Raw genomic sequence first — 22611 nt, forward strand, 5'->3', positions numbered from 1 at the left:
AGGGTTCAAACCAGCTGGAGCACGAGATGGCCTTCATGTTAAGTTTACATTTTAGAATCCCTTTTCCCTATTCGAACAATCGTCTTTGCGAATTTACTTGTAACGTACGTGGCTGTCTTCATTAACGTATCTGTCGTCATAACCTTGTCACGTTTCTAATAATCATAAGCATCGAATTCATCACATCTTTAGTATAACAGATACATACAACCATACGGTACTTACGCAGTAGTAGGACATGTGTTCAATGAGATTAAGTAATGATTTTTCATTATGACTTGCGGGATGTTGCACACGACCTTGAAAAGAATTCAAGTAGGTATAGGCATCCGGTGATAGATAATGTGTTAGAAAAAACAATCTATTTTGTTCGTCATGGCCAGCCGAATAGGCGACATTTAAGGATATCTCCTGAGCCTGAGATGTTTCGTGCTTGAGCGAAGCTTACTACAATGGCTGGAAGATTATGAAAACGAGGATGGGCACAGGTAATTGCCTGTGAGGAATGCTCGGTCTTTTCTGCCGCTTACGGTGTTTCCTTATTGCAGTTCTTCGCATACGTAAGTCAAGAATTGTCCAGCGAAAAAACGCTGCAGACGCTTGCCCCCCTTCCCCCTCCCCCTCCCCCCTTTTTTTGTCCATGTTCTACTGCGAGTGGCAAAAATAAGGCGTTAGGCAAAAATATATTTGTCTGCCTCGACTGATCCGGCGGGTTATTGCAGAGGTAACATCTGTTCGGTCATCGGTGGCCAGTGATTGCAGCCAGTATGGCGATATATGACGCACACTTGACCAATGGTGGTTGTAGATGTTTGATTGGACCCAGTCACACATTCCCACAGCCGATTGGGCAATTATGATTAAATCCGTAAGACTTATTACTGTGCTTTCGTGCAATTCATACAGCTACAGGTGGCGCGGTACCAAAGCGCCTATGGGGCCCCGGGGCAAAGCAGCTCAATTTTAGCGGCGATGTCGGTACGACATCCACCGCCTTCATACGATACGCACATACATCCAAATGTCTATAGAACGATGGCATCGCTATTGCAAATAGACTTTAGTCGTTCGTTCGCTCGCCGTTTTCTACTGAAAGCCAGCATCTCACCACATGCTAACTTCCCTGACGCTGTTTCGTTGCGTGGCCGTTGTTGTCGCCACTGTTTTATAGATGTAGATGTCTGTAGATTTTACATTAATATAACAACATGATCAAACGCCGGTAGCATACCCATATCAAGTAGCATTGACTTTGCAGTGCATCGACTGTCGCACCGGTATAGTACCGTCAACACGGTTTGTACGGCTAAACGATTCGGTTGGTCGACGCACAGTTTCAATAGTCTGTGGGCAAATTCCCCCTTTTCCTCAACTGGCAGTCGTACGTGTGGCGTGTACCCATATATAGGCCTGTTTGGCTGACTATCTGTCTTTACATTGCGATTGTTCGTATAAGGTACGCGCAACCATCACGGACATCACCAAGAAGAAAAACAGCAGGGTTGATTTGCCGTTGGCTTTGAGCAGTAGCCGACGGAGTGGACATTTTGTCGTCCAGTTGGTTATCGGCGGTAGTCATTACCGTCACGATTTATTATTACCAACAACAGTTGTCACGGCGACGCTGAATTGGTAGCTCTGAGCGCATTCTATGGGATCCGGTGGGCGCGTACAGCAGAACTAGCGCTGCTGGTGGTGATCGTTATAGTCGGGGTGTAAACATGCCATTTCTAATAAGTCTTGTCATGGATACACTCTTGTTTCCGATCGACGTCTACAAGCCGTTTTGTTTCGCTTCAATGGTTGACTATCTGTTGATTTGGTGAATTTTGTTGGCTGGTTTGTCTGGGTCGACTTGCCTGGCTGGTCGCTTACTTGATTTCCCGCCCATCTTGCCACTGTAGTAACAAAAAAATATATATATATATATATATATATTGCATCGAACGGTTTGACCTTCAAAAAAATAGCGTTACAGCCATCGCGCTGTTAGCGTTGCCAGCGAGTGAATAAATGTACGAATCCAAACAACTTCAGTAGCGGCCAAAAGGTCGTGAAAATCACACGTTGGGGGCGGAACACGTTAATGCAGACGGTGCTGCCGCCGCTGTTGTTGCAGGTAAACATAGTGCAGAAGCGGTGGCTGCTCGTTGACGCTGCATTTGTTATTGCTGCTGGTTCCACTTTTACTATAGCAACTGGCAAAGCAAATGTAACAGAAGCACCACCATAGACAGTCCATGCCACCCTCACGTCACAAAAGATCTCGGGGGGCGAATAGTTCATTGCAACAGCTGCCGCCCGTACAGACGACAACTCTATCTGGACATATTTCATGCTTAAAAGATATACACAGCACTTGACTCTATACGTGAGGGTTACATACGTTCTACCACACACTCATAATCCTGTCTGTAATCTCCTTGCCAACAGTTCCATCATATTGCCGCGGATTGTTTGGAAAGTGGTGATGACGGACAGTAAAACGAGAACGCATAGAGGTGATTGGTCTCATTGTACCTATTTTTTGACGTCCTGTCTACAGGACATTAGAATGCTTTCTAAGCAGCGCAAACGGATAATTGGCTTTAAACAACTCACAGCCCTATTTCAATTGCAATTCTGCAAATTATTCCGGATAGCACGCGTAAGCGAGTCGGCGTTGTTATGTTGAAAGTTGTTGGAATCGCGTAGTAATCCAACAACTTCAAATTGTTCTAAAGGCCATATGTGCGCATCGCAATGTATGCTTCTGTTCTTAAGCAGCCAGCTCCGAACTTATCCGAACTTGCACTGTTATCGAGGCGGTATACTACGATTTTGTTAGAAAACACATGGTCTCCCTTGAGATACTTCAGCTCCCCATGACTGTGCAACAGTTCGTAGGATATGTAGACAAACTTCTAAAAAAAATACGTTCGCCATTCTGGAAGAAGTACGCCGATATGACGTTTTCTTCTGCTATCTACAGTAGGTCGTGAGAAAGCCAGCGATTATATTTGCAGTTCATCTTTGCATCGAGGATAAACATTTTTTTGTCAGGGAAAAATCATGAACGATCTGCTGCTCCCTCAAGCGAACCGAGCGGCAAAGGATACCGGTTTATCCTCTTATTTTTATTGTCCTCGAGGAACATCTGTATGATTTTTGTGGCATATGATACGCGCATGCGCTGTTCGTGACTAATCTGTGACACCGTACGCTCGCCCACATACATTTTATTCACCAGCGAACTAATCGAAACAGAAGGGATCATTAGAAATGCACTTTTGGACTTCCGAATCATTTTTTTTTGTCGTGAATTTTCTATTCTGCTAGATTGGAACCTACTTCTGTCTTCTCTACAGCTGCATACACCTTTCTGGTCGATTCGGGGTGACCTAAGAAGTTTATAACCTTGATAATTGTTCATATGACGCCTAGGAATTGGCTAACAGCTGATCCTTGCTTAAGTTTCTAAAACGACGCGCTGTTGTTAGTCAGAACAAGCTTGGTGATTTGTTGTGAAAGCTACTGACTTTCGTTTGCTACCAATAGCAGCAGCAGCAGCAGGTAAACGTACGTTCGTCACGACAAACGGTCCGGCAAAGTTTTTTCTAGTATATATGTACTTATGATGTGAACTCTGTGTATACTCTAGTGAACCTCTACAGCCGTAACAGTTTGGCGTTTGGAGATGAGGTACGTTTACTGGCAGCGGACTGAGTAGTTCAGCCCCTAGACTTTAAAAAGCCAAATGATATTTTTGGGGGAAAACAAATGATCTCATATCAATAGGGTTTCCCGTATGCATTAGACAGGGTGTCCAAAAATTGCATTTCACCCGAAATTGCATATTTATACAAATCAGTATTCGATCCAGCATGGGGTTATTATAGCTAAGAGAATGCCTATATCAAAAGGTAGCAGCACCGTGACCCACAGTATAAGGGTAAGTGGAACTTTTCAAATTAGTCAACTTAGCCACGCACATGACGAGTCTGGAAGTTGACTAGCATATATTGAGTAGACATTTTTTGATCACATGCAAGCGATAGAAATATGATTTTTCTCTTTGTCATACTGGGTTAGGGCTTACAATAACAACAGAATAGATACCCTGAAACGATCAATTGAATCCTTCGAACGAAAGCGCCAACCGCGCATCTAAAAACAGAGGGAACTTCTATCTTTTACTTTGATGTGTATCATATAGCGCTCTTTGAATCGGCTGCCGCAACAAGGCCAACAAATTGATCGATTATGATATAATAATTTTCGGAAATAAGAGCATGACTTTGGTGTGAAGCATCCATTTTCGGTTGCAATTTACGTGTCGAAATCGTGGAGCACGGTTTCCAGATGTACTATGAGCAAGACGGGGACAATTTACACCAACTGGTTTATAGTTTATGGTTGATATAGAGAAACAAAATAAAGAAGCCCCCGATTAATCACTCGTGTGCATTTCATGCGAGGCTCAAATGGAGCACAAAAATGACGGCGGTCGACCCCATGACAAAATATTGGGGTCGCAAAAATTTTGCACAACTTCGAAAAAAACGGATTCAGAGAGTTGTCGTTATTATTTTTAAGGGATAACTAATATATTGGGTCGCTGACAATGGTTGAATAGTGCGTTTCAAATAGTAAATACAAAAGCAAATAGAACTTGTACTTGCCTATTTTATATAAAGGAGCAGCACAAGTGGCGATGTTAGGCTGAGTATGTGTCATCGATGCGTTATAAGCAAAAAAGCATATTAACAGAGATCGAGTGCATAACATCTGCAAAGGTTTCATTTGTGTAAAAATGAAGCTACTTGGGCGTCTGGAAGGGTCGCTATATCCTTCACTTTTTTTGATGTCAAAATTAATTAAATAATTTTCTCTTGTTTTTATTTACCTTTATTTTTTTTTGCTTATCATTTACCTCGTGCTGAGTACTTGCGTAGGTGCCACTCTGCTTCAGAGCTCACGATTACGAACTGATGAAACGTTTTGCGGATTAATTCTGGTAAACTATAACCATTTGTCTAAAAAGGTTCCAAGCACTTCAGAAACAATTAAGATATATTGGAGCAACAACAACGACTTCCAGAACGCTGGCGGAATAAATAGGTGGGTCTTGTGAGTATCCAAGTATCCTCACAATTACTAGACAATAACGAACATCATTGGAGGCCGTGCAGAAACGTTTCCCGAACAAGAGTCTTTCCCGCGAAGGCGCATTGTTATTGGAAGAACCAAGGAAGGTCCATCTAAAGCCTAAGAAGCAACTATTTTCCACCGACATTAACTTCCGTCTACAAATCATTAATCGTACGTTCGGTCGTCGTGCCGTCTCAAGCCGGGCACCTGTCTATCCAAAATACATATCTGGCCATGAGTGCTTTTTATCCCTAAGTTCATCTACGTTGTCGATAAATCGAGTTTCTGTTCAGCGTATCTTCCTAAATAGCTTCTTTAGATAATTCTAATTTTTTCTACCAATTCTTCTATTACTATCATAAATGACACCTAATAAAAGAAGAAAACCAATTCAGCTCTATATATAGTTTGTTGATTTGGTTTATAATCGGCTACCTCAAATTAGCAGTCTGGTATACCTGTGAAGTAAACAGTATGAAGTCAACAGTCCGAAATGGGTAATTCAACGATTTTTAAATTCCGCGCGTTTACGAATTGGGCGGAGACCGCCTGCTTGTATTACATTCTAATATAAGAGATTTCCATCTAAGATTCGCAGCAGATACAGGCTGTTCAAAAGCGAGCAATATGTTAACGCAATGGGGCACGGGCGGGGAACCCTATGGCTCGAGGATAACGAACGTCGTCTTGCTAAATCTATTCTATACAATATCATAAACACATACAAAATATTCATTATAGCATTGTTTTCAGCGTTGTTTCCGAAGTAAAATGTTGTCACAGGCACAGCTTTCGTAGTAGCTCCCATGTACAGGCTTGATTTATAGTATTCCCAAAATAGGCGTCTCGTTAGTGTGGTAATAGGTCGCCTGCGATGGGATGGGCGATCCTAGTGCTATGTGTCGCTGTTGCCTTGGTCATTCTGTTTCTTGGGCTAGTTTTTTTGTACTTGCTAGCAGAAGGACCGACTCCCGAACAGGCGGAGGCAGCTACGCGTCAAACGCCAATATTATCAGAACCGCATGTGGTTCGGCCCCCAAGAAAACGACGACAACTTACTCCGGAGGAAGAACTCCATAAACTTGAGCAACTCTATGAACTGAAAAAGGACATTATAGAACGAAAAGGTGCTTTTGAATCTTCCCTATCGGCTTCTCTCGAAGTTCTCGAGACCAGGGATCACCCATCCCCAAAGTACCGACGTAAGATCACAAGGCGTGAGTTTCCTTCTGAGACTCCATCTGTTACTCCGAGTGTAAAAGAGAAGCCAGAAGGACGAGAGGTAGTGCCGCCAGAAACTAAAAAGAAGGATTCTGATGTAAAAACAGAAAAGCCGGTAAAAAAATCCGAGAAAAAAATTAAATCCGTATCCCCAACAACTAAGAGGGGAAAGAAAGAATCGGTCATCAAAAAATCGAAGCGAAGTAGAAAGCATACCAGATGGCCAAAATCTGTAGTTGTTGTCAAGGAAGCTCGGCGGGATACTCAAAAGAGGGTTTCAGTGAAACCAGAAAAGCCTCCTATTAAAGAGCAGGAACAGCCCGCTAGCAAAAAACCTCCGAGCGAAGAGCGCCCTATTAAGGAAGCGCCAACCCAGGAACGCCCAAGTAAAGAGAGTAGACCTAGTGAGGAGAGACTTAGCTCGGAGTCATCAAGCGAGGAGCTCCCTAGCTCGGACCTATCAAGCAAGGAATTTTCAAGCTCGGATATACCGAGCATGGAACTACCCGCTAAAACAGAACCGGCACAAAAATTATCAGCCCAAGAACGGTTAAGTGAAGAACTGTCAAGCAAAGAATCACCTACACCGTCTACACCAGAACTGCCTACCACAGAAACGCTTAAAATACCAGAGGTTAAAAAAGAACAACCCAGCCGCTATGTAGTAGGTCAAGTATCAGCTTATACCTCGGTTTCAGATCAGACGTTGCTTGGGGACACTTCGACGATTACACCGTCGCAACCTCCACCTCCAAAAGACGAAGACGTGAAGCCACAGGAGGATGTTGATACTCGAACATTGCATAGAATTCCGGAACAACTGACTAAGCCAATACCGGTTCAGCTCCTCAAGACACAGGCCATACCTGGAGGGGAACCAGTTTCTAAAAAAGGCAAACCGAAATCACCTAAGAAAGCTAAGGGAAAGGCAAAATCGGCGAAAAAGAAAAAAGGCAAAGATGGAAGAAAGAAACAAAGGGCAAAGTCGCCGAAGGAGAAAAAAGGTCAGAAAGCAAAATCACCTAAAAAAGGTAAGAATGCAAAAACACAATCACCAAAGGCTAAATCGCCAAAGAAAGGCGAACCTTCAAAGCAAAAGTCACCAAAAAAAAGACCAGCCAAAATGTCAAAATCACCGAAGTCGCCTAAAAAAGGAAAAGCGCCCCCGAAAGGAAAGTCGACAAAGCAGCAATCGCCGCGCCCAAATCAAGGATCCCCAAAAGGCAAAAAAGGCAAGAAAAAACGCAAACCAAAGAAGTGAAGTTATAAAAAGAAGTTGATTCGGGAAAGCGTAGAAAGATCCGAAAATAGCGTTGGAGAATGCCTACAATGACAGCTACTACCAAAGATGGCCGCGCACGAAGATGAATCAAGGCGAGCGAGGTCGCTTACCAGTAGCTATCATCACCGAGTGATAATCTTCATTACTACTGCTACCACAACAATACAGCGATCATCTTCAGTTGTTCGTCAATATATGACAAAGTTATATGATAAATTGCTGTTGATGATCTTCATCCTAAGGGAAATCCATGGAACCTTGGAGCTGGATACATTGTCGGCACTGGGTATATCAGCCGCTCGGTATTCATTCGCGCCTGATCACTCGAGTAGGTCATCGCCTGTAATGTCATTGTGATCGCCGTTGTTCTAGCGACTCTACTTCATAGAAATCGGATGATTATGGTCAGTCATTGCAGGAATCGAGATGAGAATGATGATGATGATGACAGTGGTTTTGGGGATGAAAGTTGCAGGATATAGTTGTTGTTTTAAGTTACGGGAATACCCTAACTAAGTGTTTAGGCTTATTAGACCCGTTTCGTTCGATCGATTTTGAAGGCTTCTGTGCAGATCTACGTAGTTGTTAAGAGGTGTAAAATTTTTTGACGTGTCGTTGGCCTCGTAACAAAATAAATAGACCAAAAAACTGCATGCAGATTTCGGGTAAGTGTTATTCTTTCTTTTAACAGGTAGTAACGTTCGATGTTTAGCCATTGCCAAGCCGGCATAAAGGTCAAATCGCAGCCCGACTGATGGATCATCAAGCTAAGAAGGACCAGTCGATATCGAACGAAATTCGCTAAAGTCACTGTCGAGAGGCGCACGGGTATTGGCGATGGGACTGGAAAACAGATAACAGCGTTGTAACAAGCTCGCACTGGATTTATCTGGTAGTGTGACTTGGCTGACGTATCTTACCTTCTAAACTGTAGGTAATCTGTTTTTCAATTTCACTTCTTAACAGAACAGAGTTTAGAGCCCTCTTCTGTTCTACAAAACGCGCAAATTAAGTCGAAGGCCTTAGCAGGCTCTATATAGAAAAGGTCGATTACCTTCTTTCTTGTAGCTTTGTTTACGAATTACGTTGGCTAGGAACCCAATTAATCGTCACTCTGTATGTAGTTTAGTGAAAAACTGGTTGCTAAAGCAAAACACTTGAGGTAGCGGATACCATTTGATGATTGCTTATATATATATATGCCATAAAAAGCAGAAGTACGCTGTACAGATAGAAAATCCGACATTTTCTCACTTCTTGCATTTTTCATAGTATGAAAACAGTAGTAAGCTTAAGCTCAGACAAGGGAACTGCTTATCCTGGCCGAATGATATCTGTCCGGTCTTACGTGCCGTTAAAAAACGTGGCTTCGCACTAAGCTTTTGTTCGTACAACGTTGAGCGATTATTTTTGACGTTTCCGTTGGCGATGTCATCAGTCTGTTCGATGATCAGTAGAACCTATGGATCGATCAGAGCGTGCGGGGACCAGCAAGAGGCGATATGCAGCTGGTGGTTGTTAGTCCAGTCATGTAAGATGTTTCACTCGAGGCCGACCTCCACCGTTCGGCTTGCTTCCTTATCATTCTCGTACAGCAGCGAGATAACGACAAATTCCGACTCTCATGCCATACTATCTTGCCAATATGGTTTCCTTTACTCATGTGGAATGCGCCACCCTTATCTTTTGCGCTAAGATAATATCCGCTCACATGACGAAGACCAAAAAGAAATACGGCAGCAAAGTTATAGAGGAGTTATATTCAGAGTGCAACTAATTAGAGAAATCTCATGTAGATGAATAGAATGAACAATGAGAGAGATATTCGTTCCATTGCGATAGGCGTATTTTACAAACGCATAGCAACGGCTGCTGTATAGCGTCTGGCATTAACGACGAGAGCAACTTTCATTGACAGTGACAAGTCACCTCTATGTGCCGATCCATTCGATAACTTTTTTTTTTTGTTCCATAACTGATTTCTGCCGTTGGATCTAAATTGGCTTCTTCGACAGGCTGAATATACCATGAAGCTGTTGGTAGATCGTTGTCGTTCGAATGCAGGTAACTGTGTGTCTATGGAAGCGATTCATTTCCCACAGGAGTATCTGGAGGTTTTAAGATGCCCATCGTTGGGTAAGGGCGATGTCAATAGTAAAACAAAATGTAGAGATAGCTCGTAAACATGTTTCGATAAACGAGCTCATTGTGTCGAACATATATTTATTATGTAATAGAGCAGGTACAAAGTGTTGCGTATAGAAAAGGCGTTACACAGAGATTAAAACAAACAAATACAGCTTTTATTTTTGGTACATTAATATAATGGTAATGTAGTGACTTTGATGAAGTGGGCGATAAAAGACGAACTGTAGATCTTCCACCACCAAAACAATATCCAAATCAGCTGTCTTTAAATGGCATCAAAGAAAACGTCATACGACCTTATTGAATACGAACGGGCCCCCTATCGATGACACGGGTATTTCGACAGTTCTCAAACAGCGAGGTTATTTCAGGCCACGATTGTTAATCGTAGTGGATTTTTGCTTATCACGGTGTAGAGAGACGTACTTGTTGGACCTCTTGGAGCGATAGATGTAATCATCTTCTTTAAATAATAATCCCCCTGACACCCACGGTTAAATTATTTGTCGAACATCTTCAAGATCACGAAACCTGCCCTCGTTTATTTTCAATGTTTTTTTTATCGCCACAGAACACTGCATAATCATAAACCGCACGTCCAACGATCCGGTCTGTTCGCGATACACGTGTTTTCACGATCTTTCGTGACAAAGGGAACCCCTCGTATTTTTCTGGAAGGTGCAAATTCGTCGGTCACCTCGATGGCTAAGTCAAAAAGGACGATGTCAGACCCCTTCTCCTTTGAGTATTCTGCTTACGTTTTCTAACACTAGCTCTCCCGTTATAGAAGTGCCACCCAGATCATTATACCCACCTACAGTAAGTAGAGAAATATCTACATATGACGACACGATGATAGCCAATAATCTCTTAGATATGAATAAGGATCTCTTTGTTTTTGTTTTTTTTTTTGGTCTTTTGTCTTCTGTGAACCCGTTTTAATAATTCGGCTAAGCCTGCACGTCTAGCATTTGGCCGTATGAAACGAGCTGGCTCAATACGCAAATCATTGGTCGAATGGGGATGTGCAGCTGATATCTTGATTTGTCTCTTTACTTTTGACGTTCTAGTTTTGCGCCTTCTGCTGGTTTTGACATATGGTTGAATTTTCGACTCACGTGCTCCGCACGTTTGGTCGTGCATCGCTAAAATTCGCCACAGCGCCACCAATCGACCATCATGTGTGAATATTGCACGCATTGTCACATCCGCTCGTATGGATGAGTGGCTACATACGCTCGCTTAATATTTACGCATGTCCGATTACGTGTTACGTTGCTGCAATTTCTTCTTTATGTCACATCGATTTCATCAAGCGTTTTGCTCTTCTATATCAAATGAACACAGGCAAAACCCAAGCGTAAGAGGGGACAAGAACTAAAAATGCTGCTGACCACGACGCTGAAGTCAGATTTCTACGGACGACCTTCCGTTAATTAACCGGTCACCCCTGTACCCCTTCAGCCGTAGCTGTTATGCAGTACATCAAAGCAAGTGGTAAAGGGTAGTGACATTGTTACTTATTTAGATTCAGTCGCTTATGCACGTTTTACAGTCTACCGGCTTAAGTGTTCGTAGCATTTTTCCGTCTGTTCAGCTAATTCGTCGTTTTTAACAAATACAAGCACCATATAGGTAACACCGAACGAAGCGAGAAGTTCAACTTTGTCTACATACGTTTTTTCTATCGAAAGTAGAGTCGACTACGGGTAAGCTTGGGGTTGAACCAAGTCGCTTAATGTCAGTTTTTATACACAACCGAGAAAGTTAATTTCACAAACAGATAAACGTCACTAGGTGAACCTAGGCTAGAGGAGTGCTTGTCGCGGTAACATTACAAGCGCAGCCATTTGTTCTACGGGCGATCATAATTTGACTGAAGCTTTCTATAACGGTTATTCGAGGCAGCGCGTTATTTTGTTAACCACTGTACGTTTATTTAGATTCGACGCAGGGACTCGTTCGCCTCAATTGTCCGGCTCCTCATTCAGTGGTTGATACGTCGTGTGTATCTATGCATCATTATGACGCGGAGTCTTACTTCTGTCGGTCATTCTTTAAGACCACTAAATGTTTTGCGTCTGTTTATTATTATTTCACTGATATTGATACTATTGTCGAAGTAATTCGCTTCGGAATACGACGGTTAACAACCGAGGGACAAATCGAACTGTGTGGCTTTTTGCCGCCTTTGTTGGCGCCTTAATTATTTAACAACAAGTAACAACAAAATCTGTTATCTCAAAGTGGCATTTGAATATTGGGGCGGTGTTTAATGTATACGCAATACGTAGGATCATTGCGTGTGCCACGTTATGACTAGGAATAGCGTAGGTCAGAATCCAGAAATGAAAGAGAAAACGCTAGCCTGAATTAAGCTCCGAGAAGTTTGAACACTCTCACGAGAATGGAAAAAAAACAAACATACGATGTCAGTCGATAGGATATTTGGCCACGATTGCAAACCACGTACCACGTACCTTATCTTCCACAGGGAAGACTTTAAAGTCATCAGATTGTACGTCCATTAGATTGTCCAAGCGGATAGAAATCCCATGCTGAGCATGGGATTTCTATCCGCTTGTGGAATCAATCGACAGTCTCAAGAGAACACTGCGACATACACGAGAGAATTGACTATGCAGGTGTTGTATTGTTTACTTATATTAAAAAAATGAACAGGAAAGACCGCTTGATAGAAGAAACAGCGCTTGAATAAATGTCGAGACACCGAAAAACATGTATGTCACAATAATATTGCTAATCATAGTAATGATAATTATCATTATTTTGACTTTAAGGATCATCCCTATATTTAAATTTCTACGTCTAATGATGTTATTAAGTGTTTCATGGCATATGTTCTCTTTCGAACCATTACTAATCCTTGTCACTTTGCTTTTTTGGCTATAAGTTACCTTAACCCTTAGTAGAACGTCCCATTGATGTCCTTAGTCGGGCTAAATCATAATGACCACTTCCCATTAATTACGCTGAACTTGCAAGTTATCTTCACGGATAGCCTTGAATAATAATTTTAAAACTGAATCCGTTACTATATGTAATATCTAATTGTTTGTGTCAATTTTCGTATTCGTGTTTTGTTTGTATTAGCTTGCCTCAGCTCACAGCTTGCAACGTTCAGTCTAACATTTCCCGCCCCCTTCTGACTACTTGGGCTAACATGATTAGCCATCATTTTTGTCGTGATAGCGTCACTCTTTTTTTCGGTGGGGCAAAGTCGGTGTTACTGTGATACAAAGTTGGGGGCAAAAACATTTTGTCTGGCGCGTTATGCTGCTCATTATGGTTTTGCAACCAGCCGCCGTCCTCCGTAATGTGTCTCCGTATGTTTGCGTGTGTCCGTATATCTGTCCATGTACTGTGTTACCGCTATTATGGCTGCTGGCGCTTCTATTGTGGTGAAAGTGCCTCGTGAGAGTTTCCCATAGGAGTAGACGTCGCCTACTTTCGGCAGTCGAACATTGCTCTGCAAATATACGAAGCGGACACTCTCGACGTCGTCTGGGTCGCGTGCTTCGTCCCCTATCACCATCGCAAACGTAGCAACGTTTGGCCACAACAGCAGCAGCTTTCTTTGTAGACACCAGCTAAACCTAGTAGAGTAAATGAGAAAATAAGCTGGACGGCGACAGCTACAACAGTTGTAGTAGCGATTGGACGCGCATCATTTTGTTCAAAGGCGAACGATCATCCAACTGGCGAAGAAAAAGAACGACACACAGATGCTGCTTGTTGAGTTTCGGTTCATATTGTTGTCCTCGTTCATCTGTTTGTTGTTGTTGTTGTTGCTGTTACAGAAGAACTGTTTACAGATTGCCGCTGCCTCAGAGCTCCGAAAACTGCCGTTCTTTCAGTTGTTTTTCCTCTATCTTTCTGTTTGGATTTGGTTCGTCTCTTTTTCTGTCAGTTCTTCCAATTTTTTTTATCTTATTCTGCTGCTTCTGGCTGTGGCGTCATTTGTCCGTTGTTGTGCGCATTGTTCCTGTTGACTTTGACCGTTGCGGATCATGTCGGCAAGTTCTTATGTAGCTACTCATATATTCGGCAGACTAGCTTGATCTCTTGTTGTAGTGGCCGTTGTTTTGGCGCAAGTAGAAGCTCAATTATGTCATTCTGGTCCTTTTTGGGAGCTCTAACAATAAATATGGAGCGTAAACTTTTCTAAAACCTCAACATTTCAATGTGCTTTTCTATTTTTGATGCCTGTATGTATTGTATCCGACATGAATCCAGCGAGAAAGAAGACCAAACAGACTCAACCGTTGATCCCATGCGAGTTGAAGCGGTCAGTTCGAGGCGAATCTGCGAAACAGAATTATACGATAGCCAAAAAAAAAAACAGTCTCAACGAGGTTTTTTTTCTTTGTTCCAAGTTTGTTTCAGTATAAAGTGCATTGTGCTGTTTGACCGCGCCCGTGCTAACGCGATCCACGGAAGAACAAGTCCGTACATCAACATCGTAGAACTTCGAAGTCTTAACCTTAAAGTTGTATATTCAAAAATGTGAACTATTTTCTTATCGGAAAGCTTTTCGTTCAGTAGCATGTTCAACCGTGACCACTCATGAGAGAAGACTTTTGACAGAGCAGAACTTATTACAAAAATATATATGTGTGTGTTCTTTACCTGTGTATATGGTAAAAAAAAAGACGCAAGCCACAGAAAAATTCAGGGCTGGCTTCTGTTCAAGTAGTTACTTTTCTTACCTCTCATAAGCAAGGTACGAGCCATAGAAGAAGTGCATCAGACCATAGCTTCAGTGTTTGCCTACCTGCGTCCCTCCTGTATGTCGGCGACTCAATCGCCGACTAAGATTCAATTAGCGATATATCGGTATAAAAGTTAATATACAATACCTAGCCCGATTGCAAATTGAGGAACGAAATAATTGATTCTAAGTTCCAATTACCCTTCTCCACTGTACTTTTTTGAAATGGGTCTCCTTCTAAACAACCCCAGAAAAAGTAGGTACAATGTAATTATAAAATTAAGCTATTTCTTTGCTAAATGTAATTTACTTTGAAGGTTCCAAATTTGTCAAAAGAATGAAAACCACAGACACTAGCGACAGGGAACAGCGTGATTATACACCTCTTAAGATACTCTCTAAAACCAATACGAACTGTTTTCGGTGATAACAGTCCCGAAAAAGCATGATCCTGAACCAAGGAGTTCCATTGAAATGGCGCTAAGCAACGGGCACCTACCGCTTTCATCAAAGCACGGCCAGCCCCGGGGCAAACAGAAAACCGAGGCCTCCCTGTGTTCACTCGGGGTACTAGCCAGCCACGCAAGGCTCCACACAAATTGGTCCTATCGCCTGTTTACATGTTTGAAGCGACTACTCAGAGGTTCTTTATATCCAATCGAAAGGTAGCAGGGCGAATCATAATTGTTCTGCGTGCGTTTCAGCAGTAAGTTACCCTCCTTACGTTTTCTCAGAATACAAAAAAGCAGCGTGGACTGTTGCTTCTTGGTAAGTTTACTGACAAAGAGCTGATTCTCATCGTCTGATTGGCCTAAGACCAGCATTAGAAACGCAATAATAACATTAGAGTACACCAACCAGCAACTGTTACATCTCGCCCGATAACGCTGAAATGAGTTCAGGCTGAGTCAGAGGATCTGCAATTGTCCTACTCATGATTCTGCCATTTTGCGCAACTCCCTATCAATTTTTATATCGATCAAAACTAACTCGCTACTCTCTGCACCAAAACATTTTTACACCATATCGATACAGATATGTGCGTTTAATGTCGACTGTAGAAAAGCAACGATATCTCTGATACGGTTTTTGTGCGTAAAGCTGTACGCGATATAAGCGCTAAGTGAAGCTCAAACGGAACAAAAGTGAACGACCGGCGACTGACGATGAATGAAGCGTTCTCGTAGATAGTGAAAAAAAGGGTAGTTCAGGAAAAAAACAGGTATACTAGGGTAATTATTGGAAAAATCAAGTTTTATACCCGACCAAGTCGTTTGGCGTACAATGATAATTTCTTTAAAAACTTTTTCCATATGATTATGACCAAGCGCTTATCATTATCCTACCCAAACTTATCGGTAAGGGAGATTAAGTAAGATTTCTTTATGTGTATATATATATATATGTTCGTTATGTTGTTGATGGTAGAAAGTGGCACAGGACCCCAACAAAAAATATAAACCATCAACAATTCTCTAATTAACAGCGATAATAATATCATGTTAGTATAAATCAAGATATTTATGCAACGCGAATAAATTTAGCGGATGGCCGCAACAAGAAACACAAAAGAATGTTTTCAGCAAATTTCCTTTTGCCGAAAACAACAGCAAACAGAATTTTTCGGCCAGTTTTCGGCTAATGTATGATTTGATCAGCATTTTTCGTTAAAAAAATATTTGCAAAGTATTACCCAGGGTCATGGTAGCGACAAAAAAACAATGAATACTGATGGCTGTCGGGTTGAGCCGGATAATGTTGATGTTCATTTTTTGAATTAGTCAATGGTTTCAACTGGGTTATAACTGTTTATTGAAATGTGTTCTCGCGTGGCATCTGTGCTCTTAGCTTTAATACTAACTTCGCATCAAGATACGCGCTGCATTTTCTCTTCTTCGATTCCCCTGTGCAACTCTGAGGAAACAACTACATTTAGATAACATTGGCTTCACCTCACACGAGCGAACGTTAGCCCAGTGAGCAAGCAGGCGACCCTCTCGTCGTCGCTGCTTGTTGATGCGTCGAGCGGCTCGTGCCAACTACCTATGTATTTCTTTACGTACGACATACGTTCGTTCTTTCTAGATGCGTCAACTGACCTCGTCGACATTAAAACAGCATAATGCCCGCCAGCCGCTGAAATTGCGTTACTTCATCAAGCCAGAACAGTCACGGGACAGGTTACCTAAATGGCAGAAGGTACACTGCACCGCTTCCTGCTGCTGCGGCCCAACCAGAAGTGCCCTTGTCACTTCAACGTCGTTTAACGGACGGTAAAAGCCCAGCAAAACAACAGTAATGACGGGCGAGCAGCGCGCACTAGCACTAAGCAGAAACGAGCGACTTCAGTGTGTACTGCTTTGAAGAACTCCGAACGCTTGGGGAAGTGTGCGACCACGTACTACCCGAAATAAATCATGAAAATTAACCTTCTATATTCATACAAATGGCACTGTATGTATGATGCTACTTGTATAATAGTCAGGCTCCGTCGAAGGCAACCCTGCTTGGTATGTTGGTCCGTTGTCCTGGTAATAGTGGCGATGGCCCCACTTTTCAGTGGTCGTTGTAGTGACCTGTGTAAGGCACAACAGTTTATCGAGTGAGAACTGTCAGCGCCGCTGCCAATGCGGCAAAAAACAGCCAACTCAGCGATAGAAGACTTCTATTAACAGTCAAGACACATCGGCGACGAGTCATCAACACAACATCAGAGTCTCTGCCATTGTTGTACACAAGCGCACATTCGCTTAGGAAGGCTGAATGAAATGATATTGCGTGTAGCGTATGTCATGTAGAAGGCCGGTTTCTGGACGCGTATTTCCGACGCCCTTCCTTCCGTTTTCCTTCATCATGTCACATAAGGTAGACGAAATAGTCCTAGCACGTATATATGTAACAATTGTCAACACTCGAGTTAGTCCTAAAAACGAATAGTTAGGACTACTCTCCTTTCTCAACGACAATGAACAGGGAACACACGGACTTGAAATGGGTGTTTGTCTTTGTAGCTTTGTATCTGAGAGCTCGCCGTGCGATGGAATAACAGGGCACAGGTGGATGAACCGAGAAATGCAGGTGGACAAGTGGTGTTTGTAGATGCTATCAAGTGTTCGTCATGATTTAAGATAATTTATTCGCTATCTAAAAGAACGTTTTAGTTAAATAAATTATTTTTGGCTGTCTCCTGGTGAATTATTATTATATTTATATGAGGTGTAACCGTACCGGGCACACAATACGTCGATCCACAATAAATACCATGATAGGAGCACAGATGGTACGTACAAGCGATCTTGAAGGGTACACATTTCTGATCTCACCTACTATCTGGAGACAAAAAAAAACATAATGCCTTTACGCTTGGCAATGTATTTGGACGGCCATGGTTACACAAGCTCTTCGTCTCACTACCGATTTTTTATTACATGTAAGTCAAGTTAGGACTCAACTAAGGAGGAAGCACCGTTGTCAAATTTCGTTTGCTGCTAACTATTTGTACGAGTACGGTCTACCAAGCTGGCCTTTTTTTGCAAACTGTTTTCGGCATCAGAATCAAGGCTGTGTAGAGCACACGGTTGGCGATAAATGGAGAGCAACTTTATGTGAACGATGACATGCGCCTATTGCTGTGGTGGAGAAACAATTCGTATTATCATTAGCATATACAGACAGGCAGATTGTAATGGCCCTAGCAGCTGTCGACATTTTTCTCCCGGTAAAATAAATGGCAGATCTAAGCGAATTACTAACAAGGCTTGATGTTTAGCAAGGTCTTTGTTCTATATTAATATATACTGTCCCCAACGGTCTACGACAGATTAGGTAATAGATTAACATGTCTATCTATTTCTCATTACCTAAAGCGTTTTTTATTTCAAATTAAAATTTAAAAACAAATACATTAAGTTTAGACCGAAGGCCTTTTTTGCGCTCAGTGAGCCTTTTTAGGGCCCAAACAATGGGCGATAATGTTCATGGGATGAAATCAGTGGGAATAAGTGATCAAGTGAGCAATGCTCTAATACTCGTGATATTTAGACGATATTAAGAGTTCAAATTATTTGACAAAAAATTTGCTTGTTAGCGTTGGGAATTTAAAACACGGCCTTATGGATGAGAGATTGTTGCCTTAGTCACTCCGCCGCCGCGGCGGCGGTCTGGAATCTCAAAGAATGTAGACCCTAATAGCTCGGCTGTGTCTATTCATGCTCAAAACAGTCCTTAATTGGCCTGTAGTTGTTAGATCACAAAAAAAAAGTAAACATTTAACTATTGCAATATTCTTACCATAAATTAGTCGAATATTTCAAGGTCTTCTACAATAACTTGGGAAAATTCGACAACATAATGGTGCAAATTTTCGCCTCTTTATTGCAGTATTTGTTTACCAAACACTTCAAAACGACATTTTTAACAATGAATAAAACAATCTATAAAACTTCCATAGAAGCCTAAATTATAATAAGCCAATTTCAAAGCTAACTAGAAGCTTAGGAAACGTCCGTGTTGAAATCTGTTCAAGATCTATTATATTTATTATCGGTGGAGGTTGCTGCAGCATCGTCTGATGGAATTCTTCTCAATCTTCCTTCGAGCTAGAAGTTATCAGGATGTGCTCAAAGCAGAAAGAAAGACGAACATACCAAGCACATAATGGCACGAAGTCATGGCAACTTAATCAACTTATGTCAACAAGTTTCAGATCTTTTCATTGTAATCAGCTTGGCTAGGTTGTGATGTCTGATCTTTTCTGGCGACTCATATGTTTTATCAAATCCTTGATCTTTTACACGTGCATTAACGTCATTTTTAATTGGACGGATTGTGAGTTTTGAAGGGGTGTCTAAACGGTAGTTCAGTAACCTTCCTTTATTGCTAGGGTCCGGTCGGTTACGGCGAAAAGAGCAAACCAAACTATTCTTTGTATTCCATCTAAATTCCAGAATCGATCGATCGCAATACGCGAGTCGATATCGAGACGTGAATAATCAGAAGCAGAACATCTATAGACGGGGTATTCATCGTGTACGGCCGAATTTCTTGAGGCGGCCTGTCAGGTGGTTGGTTCACAGTTGAACGCCGATGGGGAGACATTGCACCACGACTTTGTCCAGATCGCCGTGCTGCCTTGGGGATGCTTATTTTTCCTTGAGCCCCCTTTCTAATTCGACTGCAAGAGAAGCGGCCACCGTTGTGCTTAATTTAGTTCCTATCAACGACAAAGTGATTGCGACTCAGATTGTTATTTGTCGAAATACTGTATATATACACACAGCGCTCGAAAAAGACATCGGCAACAGTAGCAGCACCGCCGCTTGTCCACTAGCTGTGCGAGTACATTTGCGGTGATACATCGCATCTGCTACGAGCATTTTGGCCTACTTTAAGGACCGGAATTTAATGCGTAGGTTTATTTTGGATGTTTTACTGTCCGCGCTTGCTTCTGCCGCGGATAGACGATTCCCCGAATTGCGGTTAGTCACATTCGGTCGGTACGCGCTAGATGGAGACACAAAAAATCCGAAAGGCGTCTACAAATTGAACTGGAATAGATTTGTTTAGTATTTCAGTTAACAATTGTTAAGCTACGCAGGGCGCCATAGTTAGCCTGCGTTGTTAAAATCTTGCTCTATTCACTCGCTGCAGCACAGCATAGACTGGGTGGTCCATTGGTATATACCTGCCTAATATAGAATATCCGTCTATCGTTTTAGATAGAATTACGTAAATGCAGAGAACGCTCCCGTAGAAGAGAGCGGCTTGTGAGAACGACGCGGAGTCCCAGAGGCTATACGAGATGAAGCACTGCCATTCCTTATCTGGCCAAAGCTGTTCGCCTATGGCTGCTCCCAAGTATAGCAACGAGCTTACGTCGCCAGGTCAATACACCATATTGGTTATCGATGGCGAGTCAGCGGATGTTTATGAATCTATCGAACGAAGTTCAATGTCGGTCGACGACGACGACGACTAGCTGTAAATGACGCGAATTCATGGACTTCGTCGGAGAATGTGGAAGAGTGCCCGAGTTCTTCGAGCGGTGCTGACTTCACTGGAATCGAATGGGTGAAGTTAAAGATGTTCTGATATCGAACAAGCGTTTTCACAACACATGAATACAATAATGGAATCATATTGATGCAGGTAACGATTTACTACGGACGGTTGACGTGGTACCGTCTACGGCTGGTAGCTTCGCAATAGGCCGTATTACGTTAGCTGGATATCGAGAAGTATATAGAGGAATGAACTTTGATATACTTAAAAATTGAAGTTCTCCATTTTACTCCATTGCGTTCATATCGCTCAGAAAAGTATCTGCACTCTTCTCAAATGCTAAATGTAAATTGTATTTTACCGTACCGTCGTTTTTGTTTGCAAGAAACGGTAACAGCAGAAGGCTGTTAACGGGTTGCATAGCAACAAACACTAAGCCGTTTCTAGTGAAAAAAACTTCCAACGGCGAATAGTGATCATTTGGAGAACAAGAGCTATGAAGTTAATAAGCTTTCTATGCCGTGCCGGAAATCAGCTCCCTAGTTCATGGGGGAATGGTACAGAATGTCTTAGTTTAAGCAAAAAAATCTGATAATGAACACACAGGCACAAGAGCGACAGAAGCGGCGTTCCACGTAACTGTTCTAAGAAAGAGCTGATACTACTTATAATTAATTAATGATCAAAGATAAGGATTGTGCAAACGGATCATATAGGGGTGGAAGTCAAGGGTTTCTACTAGTAATCGAACGCGAAAAGCGTTAGCTGATCGCGTTCAAAAGTCAGTGAATAAACTATGAGCTAGTTCCTGACGTATATGATATAATATTAGGGACTGAACAGACCCATTTTTTTCCTGTGACGAATCCTGCTTGTCTTTTAACTAGTCACTTGCCGCGTGATGTTGATAGCTCTTTGTTCCCACGCTTTTTGCTGCGTTCTCGTTACCAACATACGAATCCATTAGTCATTGAACCTTATTCACAAGCCATCTCCATGGACAGATGGAAGCCTGGTGTTTTTTTTTTTTTCGTAGATTAAATATCAAACACACTAGAAACCGCAGCGACCAAGAGAAATTCGCGAATTTATTCACAATCTATCGGCCGTGTTTTTCTAGGACGCTTTTTTTTCCTTACTAAACGGGCTCAGGGAGCACTAAGACCTCCATGTATAACTGCACGCACGTTGGGTAACTTGTCGGCGTGCGGACGCATGCCAAAAAGAGACACATTGTCATAGATCGATTGAAGCGTTTGATTCATATGAATGCTCTAGTCGATACTACCAGATGGATTATTGTTACAACTGTGATAGCTTGTGTGAATCCCTACATAGATCGAACTAAGCTCTTCCTTTCACATAACGTAACACGTCAGTCAGCGTTGCCATCTCATAGACGTCTATTTACGTGACCACGAATTGAGCAGGACGCTGATGAATCAAAGCTCGTTTTAATGCTCATTTTTTTTCCACTCGCACGAAATTGTCTAAAGTAAATTTACACCTCGTACAGAATATAATAACGCCTTACACAGCTGTATACACTCACATTAGGTTCAATGTCAAAAAACGAAGTAACCATATTGGAGGCGCTACCATCCAGCGAGGCTGAAGTTAAACAAAGCGTAAACATTTTTCGAAAGATCTTCATCGTACGTCAACGGCAGTAGATTTAGTTCCGGCGGGTCAGCCGAATAACGGCAATAGCACGTCATTGCTATATCCAATGAATGTTTTTTTACAGTTTAGCTCAAGCATATCACAAGATAATAGTCAAGGGATCAGCTGTTATTTTGTATATATCATGTCCTGCCTAGCCTGGAACAGCGTCTTCGATAATCAGCCAACTCATAGGTCGTCGAACATTATTCGTTGTAAGTATCCGTTGTAAGTATTGGGAACTTTGCGCTCATACATTTTATTTTTAATATATATGCTTCTATAAGGAAACTTTGGGGACCTGACCGTCAATGAATTCGATGGAGTATATGGTGCTTGAGCTATTTACTAAATTTCGTTTGCTATAAACTGATATATAATGACATGTTGATCATTAAGCAAATCTGTATTTAGGAGAAAAGGGCGCAAAAGATTT

The 22611-nt window shown here is 42.0% G+C and overlaps 2 protein-coding genes across 4 annotated transcripts in view; both read left to right on the forward strand.

The window, feature by feature from the left end:
- The window catches only part of LOC111244146 (uncharacterized), a 93514-nt gene that overhangs the window by 40625 nt on the left and 30278 nt on the right, over window positions 1-22611 (forward strand). The gene's annotated exons all lie outside the window — the stretch shown is intronic.
- Window positions 4135-17698, forward strand: LOC111244157 (uncharacterized). Its single transcript, XM_022790918.2, has 3 exons — window positions 4135-7961; window positions 8325-8525; window positions 11129-17698. The coding sequence occupies exon 1, from the start codon at window positions 6005-6007 to the stop codon at window positions 7610-7612; it is 1608 nt and encodes a 535-aa protein (XP_022646653.1). The 5' UTR covers window positions 4135-6004; the 3' UTR covers window positions 7613-7961; window positions 8325-8525; window positions 11129-17698.

Source organism: Varroa destructor, unplaced genomic scaffold (genome assembly GCF_002443255.2).
Source record: "Varroa destructor unplaced genomic scaffold, Vdes_3.0 BEIS01000001.1, whole genome shotgun sequence".
Lineage (NCBI taxonomy): Eukaryota > Metazoa > Arthropoda > Arachnida > Mesostigmata > Varroidae > Varroa > Varroa destructor.